Source organism: Myodes glareolus, chromosome 8, assembly GCF_982192425.1.
Source record: "Myodes glareolus chromosome 8, mMyoGla1.1, whole genome shotgun sequence".
Lineage (NCBI taxonomy): Eukaryota > Metazoa > Chordata > Mammalia > Rodentia > Cricetidae > Myodes > Myodes glareolus.
The window spans coordinates 89,131,986-89,145,272 of record NC_142033.1 but is presented as its reverse complement, the minus strand read 5'-3'; the positions used below and the strand labels follow the sequence as shown (position 1 = coordinate 89,145,272).

The 13,287-nt window shown below is 47.0% G+C and overlaps 1 protein-coding gene across 4 annotated transcripts in view; it reads right to left on the bottom strand.

Moving 5' to 3' along the window:
• The window catches only part of Spred2 (sprouty related EVH1 domain containing 2), a 108,322-nt gene that overhangs the window by 46,564 nt on the left and 48,471 nt on the right, over positions 1–13,287 (bottom strand). The window contains exon 1 of one of the 4 annotated variants that reach the window (XM_085692245.2): positions 3,452–3,598. The exons of the other annotated variants lie outside the window; for them this stretch is intronic. Within the exon in view, the coding sequence (XP_085548371.1) occupies positions 3,452–3,468 (17 nt within the window). The 5' untranslated portion in view covers positions 3,469–3,598. Of the gene's footprint in view, positions 1–3,451; positions 3,599–13,287 lie in introns of those variants that run through there. 4 annotated transcript variants of the gene reach the window in all.

Here is a 13,287-nt window from a genome sequence, read left to right as displayed (position 1 = left end):
GGAACAAGGGTTTAAAAGGAGAGACGGAGACGGGAAGGGAGGGAGGGAGAGAGGCAGAAGAAGATGGAGGGAGGAAGAGAGAGAGGACTTCCATTCTTTACAGTTGCAGGAGTTAACGTCTAAAATAATGCAGTTTGTCTTGGGCTGGATCTGAAGATGCGCCTCCCTGAAATGCTTTCAAGGTCTCTTCTGAAGACAGTCCAAACAGTATGCTCAGAAGGTGGAGCAAGGAAGGTCCACTTGCAATCCAAGCCAAAAGCTCTTTCAGAGAGAGCTGAGGTACCAGCCTCCGAAGCATTGGCTTTACGTGTCCATACCCACCCCAAGACAATGCTGTGTGTGCATGTGTATGTCAATGCGTCCACAGTGGCTGGGTATGAGTGGGCATGTACCCCACGTACACTTTCTTCAGAGTAGAGCTTGTGTCTTCTGAAACCCACACCATGCTTGTCTCTGGCCTTTCTGATCTACACAGGAAACCTACAATTTCCAAATAATGGTACTGTATGTGTGCCGGGCATGTGCTCCAGATGTAGGACAAACCTGACCCCACTACATAGGCAACGCACAGGTAAAGCCTCTGGCAGGAGCCAGGCATGTCATAGCGCACACTCTTATGTGTGAACAGCAGGGGCAGCCTGCAGAGACAGGACTCAAACGCACGTGAGTATTTTTAAATGTTGGCAGCCGGTCTATAGTGGTTTTAAATTAGCTTGTTTTTATGAAATAGTTACTGAATTCATATAGCTTTAAATGTGACTACAGCTTTAATAGATCCTAACAAGAGGAGGGGAGTCTCCCAACCAGTGAAGGCGGAGAAGCAAGCTGTCTGCCCCACTAAGGTAGCTTGGACACTGTGATCTCTCAGACTATATGCACTCCCTGACTGACACCTGCCAAGAAACAGCGGGGAGAAAAAGCATTCTTTGTCCTTAGTTTTGTCACTTGTCTTGGCTTAGAAAACATGGCCACCAAAACCACTAGCACGTGCATTTTAGAGTAGAGCATTCTTTTGGCAACCAAGGGCAGGGCAGAGCTGAGCCAAGTGCCAAGGGCTTCCACATGGAACTGTCCCGCACATGCCTGTCAACACGGGCAGCAAGCTCAGTCAGTAGCCACTGACTGCTCCTAGGCTGGAGGACGAGACTTTGGTACCAGCTGTGGCTCTGAATTCTTCTCAGAAGCGTTCTAAAGGCCATGATGGCCCCGGGCTGATGGCTCTTAGTACTTAACAGTGCCAGTACCTCTGGGAGCTGCTCCTGTGTCGAGCTAAGTCAGAGCTCCGGAAGAGCTGGACAGCACCCGGGCTAGTCGCAATGAGACGGAGACACAGGATATTTTCATAGAAAACGCCAATAGATCAAGAGATTTAAAGGAAGTGCTTAGAGCCTAGGGTCATTTTCTGCAGGCCGTGTGCGTGTGTGTATGTGTATGTGGCATAAATGAACCTTGAGAAGACGAGCCATTCTATTGCAAGATAGAAAAAAAATAATACTATTAATTAGTATTATTATTTGAGACACCATCTCATTGTGCAGCCTTGGTCACCCTGGAACTTGCTATATAGACCAGGCTGACCTTAAACGTATATACGCCTTTGCCCTTTCTTCTTTCTTTCTCTTTCTTTCTCTCTTTCTAAAAGAAAGTCAGAGTCTTGTACTGTAGCTCAGGGATTTACAACAGTCCTCCTATTCGCCCTCCTGAATGTTGACACGACAGGCAAGACCCACCCTACTTGAACTTTTGACAAAGTGAGCCTCAAACCGAGTAAAGGCTTTCACCAAAACTCTAGAGGAGCCCATTTGCTCTAAGGCCACCAAAGGTAAGAACTCTAGTCAATTCAGCATGTTTAAAGCAGCTTCCCTAACTCTGAAACAGAATCTTCATGAGAAGGCAAAGGGCTCTCGCTCTGAATCTGAACTATTTTTAATATCACCAAATGCTATTATTAAATACATACTATAGATACATACAAGCACATATGCACACAAAAATAAGCACTACAGATGTGGTCAGGGAGATTCTCAGCCAGACCCCCACATACCCCAAACACCATTCTTCCTCATTATCGCCCCTGACCATAATTAGCAAGTTACGACATAACAGGTGGCCTTCATTTATAGAATGTAAAATTAATGAAATTTAAAGGCAGTCTGTCTTTAAAAACAAGCTGGCCACTCTTAAAACAAGAAAAAAACTACACACACTTTAATCTACAGACAGAACATACCAAGCAAACTCCTTCCAAAATATTATGAATTTCTGAATGTGTTTAAACCAATAAATGAAAAATATTTACCAAGAGTTTAAAATTCATATACATAAAAAAAGACATTATTATAGATTCTACAATAAAGAAAAACAGGAACAAAGCCTGTCTCATTCTCCAGTCTGATAACCCCAGATCTGTTTGATGCTCTCCGAGGGACAGCAGGATTGACACCTCAGGGGGGAACTGTGCCGTCGATGACATCCTAGGCAAACCTATAGGAGCCAGTCTTACAGGTCCTGACCCAACCAGTGTGGACAGAACAATCCGCAAGCAGACATAACACAGACACAAACTAACTCCAGCAACTGTCCCTGACAAGGAGGACTTAAAAAGTGTCCTTTAAAAATATGAGGAGACACTGAATAGTCTGTCAACACACAGAGGAATGTTTAATATACTCAAATAAACAAGGCATGTGCCCCCACTAGCCGGGTATTGTTTAAATTTAGTGAGTGAAGAAAGAGAGAGGGTCAAAAGGGCAGCCCCAGCCTCCCAATTATGTGGAATGATCCTTCAGGTCATGTGGAAGCTATAATTAAATGTCGCTACCAAATCCACACTCCCTTTTCCTCTACCTTGGAAAAGTTAACACATGAATTCAGTACGAGCACATCGTGATCTGCAAAAAATAAACATATCCACTCAGGAGGGGGAGAAAGTTTTTTTTCTTTTCTTTTTCTTTTTTTTTTTCCACGAGGCCACACAGGGGGTGGCAAAAGGACGGACTCCAAAAGCTACCCGTAATTAAACTCCAGATACTCTCCTTCAGCTGCCCCCTGCTTACTTTGTTTCAGCATCCTAACCTACCTACCTAGGTTTGCTGTTCCTGCAAGATGTCCCCCAAACAGCAATCTTTAAAACTTACTAATATAAAATGATGGGGTGAAGCCATGTTTATCTGAATCTCTAAGGAGGTTCAGAAAGAGGACGGGTGAATAAGAGCTCTGTTCACCAGATCAGAGGTTTCCGGATCCGTGCATGTGGGCGAGCACACTCACATGCACACTCACATGCACACACACATGCACACCACACGCAAGCACACTCCACACGCACGCTCACACTCACTGGTCCTTGAGAATAATTTTTCTCCCTTAAGAATATGCTACAAGCGAACCCCGGGAAGGTTAAACCCGGAGAGGAGAGCAAGGAGAAACGGGAGCTCAAGTCAGCACATACCTGCCCGGAGATGCCATTTCCTCTACATCGCGGAGTCCAAGTGCCGGCTATTAGCATCATCGCTACTCTAGAGCTTCCGATAAAAATGGATCCTCTCTGGCTGACCCTGAGAACCAGCTGGCTGCCTGGGAAGTAGTTTCCCCCCATATATGATTCAGTCTCCTTGACAAATATACTGCATTGTACTGGATGAGTCATCCGAGGGTTAGAGTCCGCAGTTTATAGGCCTGTTGTCATTACTCTCACATTCAACATCCTGCTTCTGAAAAGCGGGAATGGGGAGCCTGACAGCTGACAGATGCCTTTTCCAATTAAAATATTGTTTAAAAAAAAAATTCCTGTAAGTGACGATGATCAATCATTGACAAAAGGCTGAGATGCCCACAAAGCCGAGCTCATACGTGGCTCGCCCTCTGAGATTCCTGGCTGGAGACCCTCAAGTGTGAGCTGAGTATCGCCCCACAAACCAAGGGACTGTTCAGATCCAGAACCAGGAAGGAACCATCTCAGAAGCTATTGGTTGAATAGGTTAGACTGGGACTCCGCTGATCTCCGGCATTGTGTTTGTGACCAGCTCCCACTGTTTAGTCCAGGCTGGCCTCAAACTCATGATCCTCCTGCCTCAGCTTCCCTAATGCTGGTATTGCAGGTGTACGTGACTATACCCAGCTAGATTCTTGCACTGTGAGATTATCAATTACAGAAATTATAAAGACCTATACATCAAAATTATTTTGGAGGCAGACATAGCAACACATTCCTGTGGTCCTTCAGCCCCCGGGAGGCTGACACAGTAGCCCCAAGACCTGGAGGCCTGGGGTATACAATAAGACCCTTTTTCAAAAATAAGTAAATAAATAATAATTTTGGGAGCTGCGAATGGGGTGGTCCATTGGTGGAATGCTTGCCACAGCATGCACCAGCCCTGGGTTTAATTCCTCAGCCTGCATGAAGCTGGGTATGGTGGTACATTTCTCAGCACTAGGAAGGTGGGGGCAGAAGGATCCGGAGTTCAAGGTCAACCTCAGCTGTGCAGAGCTTGGGGTTAGCTTAGGTTGTCTCAAAAATTAGAAAGATGGTCTTTAGAAACTGTGTTAGTAGCTGGGTGGTGGCCTTTAATCCCAATAATTGGGAGGCAGAGGCAAGCAGATCTCTGTGAGTTCAAGACCAGCCTGGTCTACAGAGCAAGTTCCAGGGTAGTCAAAGCTACACAGAGAAACCCTATCTCAACAACAACAAAACCAAACAACCACAAAACAAAGAAGCAAGCGTGTTCCTGAAGCATGTTAGGGGTAACATGAAATGCTCTATGGTGTGTTACAGATGTTTTAGTTAACCCCACATACGAGTGACACAAAGGCAGGGATAAAGAAACACCGCAAAACCCGGAGAAGCTGCTGCACCAGGTTATCTTTCTCTCTTTTGAGTTACCTTCGAAAGCTTTTATGGAATATTTATACATGATTTTTCAATCCCTAGGATGCAATCTGAACCAGAACGAGGCGCATGGTTACTAAGGCGTGAAGCTTCCATGTGAATGGGGGGGAGCGAGGAGAGAGAGACATCTGCCGCCCAGCGCCCTGTGGGTGTGGGAGCCGAGGCTGACTAAGTCTTCCAGCTGGTATGAACCACATATCCCAAGGCCACTGTGAAACCTCCACCGAGCCCTTGAATGAATGCCTGGTACAGTTTCTTCCTAAGGCCGGCTGGTGAGAGCTTCCTTGTACCCTAAAGCCCTGTTCATGAGCTAGGTGCTAACACTATGAAGGAGTCCATTCCCAGCTTCCTCGTACGGCTTTGGCAATGTTCCCTGACAGCTTATGTAAGTCACATCCCTTGTCCCTTACACCAAACAAAGGCCTATGTAAGGTGGCAGGGTCGGTTCAACTTACTTCATGCTCAAACGGGATGACTTCAATCATCTGGAGATGGGGCTCTGATTTCATAGCTGAGAAAAAAATTTTGTTTAGCCTGCAAACAAAGCCACTGACGAAACTAGACGTCACTTCGAAAACTCTCTAAGTTGACGCACTGTGAAAACAGGACAAGTCACTCCAGGAAAACAGAGATCTCCCCAAGGACCAAAACCTCTGCCGTGTCCCTTTACGTCCTGAAACTGACAGTTACCTCAGCCAACAGCCCCAAGTTACAGGGAATGCCGTCAAACAGGCTGCAAGCTGGCTATAAGTGGCATGGCAGCCCCACGCCACATCAACTGCCACTAATCCAGAATGACTAGGGTGGAGCATGGGACCAAAATGAGGACGGTAGCAACAGGACCTAGCCAAACATTCCCTCACAATTCCGCCTTTATAGACACTGGCCCTAAGGTAGTCACATTGAGGTGAATACCTCTCCAGCATAAGGAGCTTCTATTAGTATTCAAACGAAAAACCTACAGCTTACTAGAGAGTCAGTGGCTAGGAATGCGGCTTCGCTGGAAGAGTGCTTGCTTGGCATACAAAAAAAAAAAAAAAGCCCTGGGTTTGATAACCAGCAATGCATTAACCAAGAACAGTCACACAAGAACAACCCCAACACTGGTGAAGTTAAGGCGGGAAGATCAGAAGTTCAAGATCATCCTCAGTTACGCAGTGAGTGAGTCTGGACTACATGATACTCGAGTCTAAAAAAAAAAAACAAAACAAAACTTTGTAAGACGGATTTCACTAACTAAAAACACAAAAACAGGGGCAGGTACTGTTTAGTTGAGGATCTTCGTTCAACACACAGAGCCCATGTTAAAAAGCCAGGTATGTTTCAGTGTGCGCTAACCGCAGTGCAGGTGGCAAGGGGAACAAACATGAAAACAAGCAACCTTGGACACTGCAGAGGCTGCTGCCTGGTCGGCCAACCTAGCCTACTAGGAAAGTCCTAGGTGAGAGGCCCCATCTCAAATTCATTAGAAATAAGTCGAACAGAGCCATGGAACACACGGGAAGCTGTCCTCCGGCCCCAACATGCACACACACTGGCACCTACGTGCACACGCATGCACACACACAAAAATAAATACATAAAAATAAACATGAACAAACCCAGCAGCAGTGAGTATGTGTGTCCACTAAAGAAGAAGCTGAGTTGGGTAAACTGTGCGAGTGTACCAACTGGGAATCAGAGAAAGGAATTTTTTACACCATTGTTGCCACTTTCCTGCAAGGATAAAATATTTCGAAATAAGGTTAAACACACAAAAGTAAACACATAACCTGTTAGGAAAAGGAAAACTATGACTTTAATAGTCACAACAGGGGCTGGAGAGCTGGGTCAGTGGTTAAGAGCACTGGCTGTTATTCCAGGTGACCTGGGTTTGGCTCCCAGCACCCACTTTCATGTAGTTCATGACATCCTGCAACTCCAGCTATGCGGGGCTCTATGCCCTCTTCTGGATCTCCATGGGCAACCCACAATTGTTGCTACTGCTGACAAGTCCACCCATTAAAAGATATTCTCAACTATAAGGAAAGTCACCAAGAGCTGAACTCTGAAATGTTTCTAGGTTCAGATTTCTTAAAGACTGTTCCTTGAAAATAATTTTTAAAGAGTATACACACTACACACACAGGCACACACACTACACACACACTTATAGAAACACACTATACATTCAGACACACCACACACACTCACATAGACACTGCACTCACAGACACACACTACACACACAGACACACTTACAGAAACACACACTACACATTCAGACACACCACACACACACACAAACATAGACACCGCACTCACATAGACACACACACAGACACACACACTCACAGACACAGACACCGCACTCACACACAGACACACTTACAGAAACATACACTACACATTCAGACACACCACACACAAACAAACATAGACACCGCATTCACATAGACACACACACAGACACACACACTCACAGACACAGACACTGCACTCACACACACACTACACACACACACAACACTCTATTCAGGCTTGCGTAGCCTTCAATCTCCTATGTTCACGTGACCAGGGAACATCTGCACCCCCATGTGTATACGGGTACAGAACTTGGACCTGCAGCAACTCTATCACACCCGGTTAGCTTGATACTGATTAGCCTGAACCAAAAACTTTGAGAAACAGCTGGAAGCCAAAGGATCTGAGACACTCACACTATTTTACATTATTAGGTGTGGATACAGCGTATGCACTCAACATGGTGCACTTGTGGCGGTCAAGAGTGTTCAACACTGTAGAACTGTTCTCGCCTTCCTCTAAAAGGGTTCCAAGATCCAACTCAGGCTGCCAGGTTCGCACTGCGGGCGGTTTTCACTCTTGATGGCTCATGGAGCGCCGTAAAAATGAGTTTTACTAGTTTGCTCCAGTCTACAGTTTAACTTCTTTAAGAGAAATTTTCTGAGTGCGTATTTTGCCTATGTGTATGTGCATGCACCGTGTCCATGCCTGGCGTCTGCAGAGGTTAGAAAAGGTGCTGGATCCTTCAGATTTAGAGTCATGTGAGCTACTACATGGGCGTTAGGAACCGAACCTGGATCCTCTGCAAGAGCAACAAACATTCTCAGCTTCTGAGCCCGTTTCTGCCATCTTTAGTGGGCATTTCTATTGGACGGATCTGTTTGCTAATGACTACCATTAGTCAGGAATCAACTGTATGCAATTTTCCTGTCTCACCTGACCATCTACAGTGGCCTCTGCCACTATCCAAGGCAGCTGGGGACCTGAGCCTGGGGGGGGAGGGAGGTTTGGGAAGGTTGTCTGAATGGGAAGGTGAAGTCAGCTTCTGGCTCCCAACGCCTGTGGCCATGCCTACCTTGCCATTATGGGCACCTCCCACCCCACCAAAGGCCAACATAAACTTTCCTATAGGTTGTTTTTGGTCATGGTATTTTATCATAGCAACAGAAAGTAACTGATACAGACTAACACAGAAGTCCTGGTCAGTGCTGGCATTTCTGACAAGAAATGGATCGCTTTTGGAAAACTGGACCTAGGACCATGAAAATCAGGGAGCGTTGCTTTGGCTTCTGGACACCCCCCATGCCTTCACGTGTTCATTTTCTGGCATGGGCGGTAAAAAAGCCAAACCACAGGAGAAGCACAGCAAACCGGCCCCTGGTTTCTTAAACTTTTCTAATAGACTTCATTTTCGTTTTTAAAAAAGGCTTATTTACTTTATGTGTATGAGCGTTGAACCTCATGTAGGTCTGTGCACCACGTGTGTGCGGTGCCAGCAGAGGTCATAACAGGGTATGGTATCCCTGGAGCTGGCATTACAGGGGGTTGTGAGCCACCCTGTGGGTGCTGGGTGCTTTTAAACCTCTGAGTCACCTCTCCAGTCCCACAGAGACTTAGTTTAAGGTTCTTGCTTTGTTTGACTTCGTCAAGTTTTTTTTTTTTCTTTTAAGCAGTTATACGCATTCTGTTGTTAAAAGCCAAACACAAGTCAATGTCAAGATCTGAAAGCATGGACTGCAATACTACTGTAAGTTAATCTTCTGTAGTAAGAAAATAAACTTGGAACCCAGGTGTCTTGGTTCAAAACTCAGGCTTGCTTTGGCTTTTCTGGGTCTCTATCTCCTTTCTGTGGAATGAGTTTATATTATGGATAACATCATAAAGCCATCCTTTTTCAGATAAATGCTATGTTTATTTAAGTTTTAATTCCTAGCTAAGTACAGTGGCACAGCTGTAACCCCAGTACTTGGGAGGCTGAGGCAGGAGGATCAGGAGTTCAAGGTCATCTTGGCTTGTTCAAGTTTGAGGTCAGCCTGGATTACTTGAGACCCTGCTTCAAAAAGGGGAGTGAGTTTATTCTCCTGAACCAACCCACTAAACTCAAACCTTATTTTCATCTTGGGTATGAAAAATACTAACTCCATAAAACATTCATTTTATTCAGTAGCTCACAAATATACTAAGCAGAATTTTGCTTAAATGTTTATAATTATCAAGGAAAGAACATAAAAAAAAATTCATGGGGGGGGGAGCTTGGGCAAAGTTGGTAATAATCCATTGTAACAGTCATTACACCCCGAAACCACAGTAATGAACAGACTGCTTGCAAAAAAATGTCACAGAAGCAAAGCAGGTGTATTTTCCTGACATGGGGACAAACAGGGACCAGAAGACAAAAATAGATTTTTCTTGTCAAAATGTGCAGCAGTCGAAGAACTCTGGCTTCCTCACACAAAACTGCTGTGAACGGGATAAATGGACCCGCTCCCCTTGGTACTGAGCAGAGGCTATAGACACATAACATTCGTCAGTTTACACACACAGCAGCCGTGAGGATCTTCATGAATCTCTCTCTCCGGGATGGGCAAACTGCAGCCAGCCACCTCACTCATCTACCGTGTTCCTGAGGTAAAAGGCAGAGTGGAGCAGCTGAGACGCAAGTCTGACTCCTGCAACAGCCGTGCATGGGTGTGCCCATGCATCCTCATGTGTGTGCCTGTATCAGAGTGTCTGTCAGCCACTGGTTCCTTATTGCTTGGAATCAGATATTCAAGGATGAATTTTGGTCCCCCAGACGCCATGAGCCACTGCTTACGACGCAAACAACTCGCTCCACCTTACGGCAGGGTAGAGCCTGACGTCGGTGGGTCTCGCACCCTGGCCTGCCTGCTCAGAGAAAGTCACCTCCCCATTGCAGAGTTCAGTCCACCAGCTGTAGTGTGCAAGGCCACAGTTATGCCTCTCTCCCCCCAAGCACATCTGTGCAGTATGGAGAAACCACATGTGTCCCCAGAGCGTGAAGTGAGAGGTGAAAGATGACCGGAAAGGAGCCTTCAGCAAACAGGAACGAAGGACGCTTTCAAGGAGGATGGCCAACTGGCCACGTAGCCAAAGGCCTTAAGAAATTAGGGAAAAGGGCCCCATAAGGAGAAGGGAGAACACGGGACCCAGGGAAATGAAGGGCATGACTCAAAAGAAGGCCCTGAGATAGCCCTGTGTCCAATCAGGATGCAGATTTTCTTTGGCAGGAAAACTTGTTTATTTGGGGGAAAACGAATCCACAGCACTAATGGATAATGCAGGTGAAGGGACCCCTGGGACTGGCCTCTGGGAGGGGAAATCTGAACAAAAGAAACCATTCTCTTGCCTTCACTTACGTTCTCTTGAAAACAAAGTCTTGGCCAGCTGCTGGGACAGATGAAATCCAGGGTCTGTGAGGATAGCTGTCTTTCCGCTGGCAATGGGCTGCTTTCCTGATGGCAACATCTTTGGAAAGTCGATCCAACAGGGACCGGCCAGGACAATCCAGGGGTAGGGATGGTGACTAAGAGGGGGTGTAGATTTCTTATGTCACCTCCTGAGTAAAGCACTTCAGATCCAGAAGCACTGTGACCAACCACCTCAGGCTAACTCAAAAACATGCTGAGGTACCGACGTATGTCTAGTCTAACTGGCTCTCTGTGGTTAATCTCATGAAGAGTTTGGCTTAGTCACAGCCAGGTCAGATGCACAGGTACCAGCGTCCTGAACAGTTTTGTTCCATTTTCTTTCATGAGGCCCTGTGATGCGAAGACCTTTTGGAGGCAGGACTGTGGGCTGTGGAAAGGGCAAAGGGAACCCCCGTTTATCCCATGTCCACTCTATGATGTGAGAACTTTTTGATCACAGATTCTGCTCCTGGCCAACATGAAACAGTCGTGGGCTACACTGGTGCAGACGCCCTCTACGGGGTCCATGGCACAGCATATTCTACAGGAGAAGGAGGGAAAGAATGAACATTAATACCTGGGGTAAGCCACTCTGGAAAACCACAGGAAGAGCCAAAGGCTGGATTAGCAAGGAAAAGGGAAAAGCCAGTACTCAAAGTGTGGTTTTAGACTCAGCTGGGGGTCGGGTATCTGAGGGAATCAATCTTCCCTTCAAACCCAGACCCAGGCTAAAGAGAAACCAAACCTCTATCTGGAGCTGGAATACCAAGTTAAAGGTACAGGATAGAAGATGGTGGTTGTGTACTCCTTTAAACCCAGCACTGAGGAGGTAGAGGCAGGCAGATTACCTTGAGTTTGAGACCAGCCTGGTCTACAGAGTGAGTTCCAGAACAGTCAGCGCTACAGAGAGAAACCCTGTCGCCAAGGACAAAAACAAACAAACAAAAGGTGCAGGGCAGGATCAAGCCCTGGCCTGGTTGTGCCCACAGATGTGCCAGGGGATGGGTATTCCATGTGTCTGGTACCTTAGTGTGATCTCAAACCACAGTGATCATTCTGATCAGCCCAGCCCACTCTGGGCTTTCACTCCAAGCCATAAGGAGCAGGATTGGTGAAATGTCCACAGATTAAAAGTGCTTGCTGCCAAGTCTTACGACCTGAGTTTGATCCCCGGGGCTCACACAGCGGAAGGAGATAAACGACCACTCACTCAAAGTTGCCCCCTGACCTCCACACGTGTCCCCTCCTTTAAAAGGGTGGGGCAGTCATGGTGGTGCACACCGTTAATCCCAGCACTGGAGATAGAGAGGCAGGCGGACCTCTGGATTTGAGGCCAGCCTGGTCTACATATCAAGTTCCAGGCCGGCCAGGGCTACGTGGTGACACCCCTGTCTCAAAACAAACGAGTTTCTTTCTTTTCTTTTCTCTTTCCTGGAGGGAAGTCTACTGCCCCTTGTGAGATCAGTAACCTTAAAACTTTATGAAACTCAGGTGGCTTTCTCATGGAACCTTCCACAGGGAAGCCACCTCTGTCAAGTGGCCAGACAGACATTTGCTGACAGTGCAGGTCTCTTAGGGGAATTCTCAGCGATGCTCCTTAGTAATTTATCTGGACAAACAACACACAACTCATGGGATCAGAAAGGCTGCGAGTGTATCCTTTCTGAGACAGTGGCTATGGCTGGGCCTTGGCACATTATGTATGATACGGCCTAGGTAAGGAAGGAGGACACAGACGTGGGAGGGGGGGGAGCACAAACATGAGACTTGCGTTCCAACATTACAAAAGTCAGCAGTCAACCACAACCCTAAATTAGGGGGGTGGACATCTGCAATCCCTAGTCTCAGGAGGGCTGCCTCCAGTTTAAGGACAGTTTGCACAACATAGTGAGTTCGGGCCACCCTTGGCCTGGTTGAAAAACCAACACCGGCTCTGGCTGTGATGTGATGGCCAACGCCTTCCATTCCAGTTCTCAAGAGGCAGAGGCAGGTGGACATCTCCGAGTCCCCCCACCCCTCCTCGCCAAGAGAACCAAAGAGAGCGGCTGACAAGATGGCTCAGCAGGTCTTTGTCATTGAGCACGGCCACCTGATTTCAACCTCCAGGACATACATGGTGGAAGGAGAGAGCCAACTCCCTTCAAGTTGTCTTGGGACCTCCACACGTGCCCACACCCACTCCCTACCTATAAAATACATAAGAAGCAAACAAAGAAACCTGCTGGGGCTGGAGGTGACGAAGTTGGGCGGAAGACGGCTGGAATAGCACCTGTAGCTCTGCGGACTCTGAGCACAAGAGAGAAGAGAAGGGGAAGGGAGGCTGGGAGGGAGGCATCGCGCTCGCTCGGTGTGGTAATCGAGATGGGTGCCTTTCGGAGTTAACTTGCAGACTCAACACACTCAGCAAGAGAACCTGAGCCCGAAGGTATTCAGGCAGGCGATGATGTGACCTTGACGCAGTGTGGACGGGTGCAGGGCTCTTCAACGTTAGTCTACTCTCTCATCTGTGCTCCCTCAAAGGTTATGTCCCAGCAGCGCGGAAGTGTGACTGCTTTTTCAGATGTCACAGCCAGGTTTTAAGAGCAGCCAGCAACACGTTGATTTTCGCTGCGCACATCCATACAAAAGAGGCTGCCTCACCTGATCAACACACACTCAGCACCTACCCACTGCGGCACTTATTCCAGA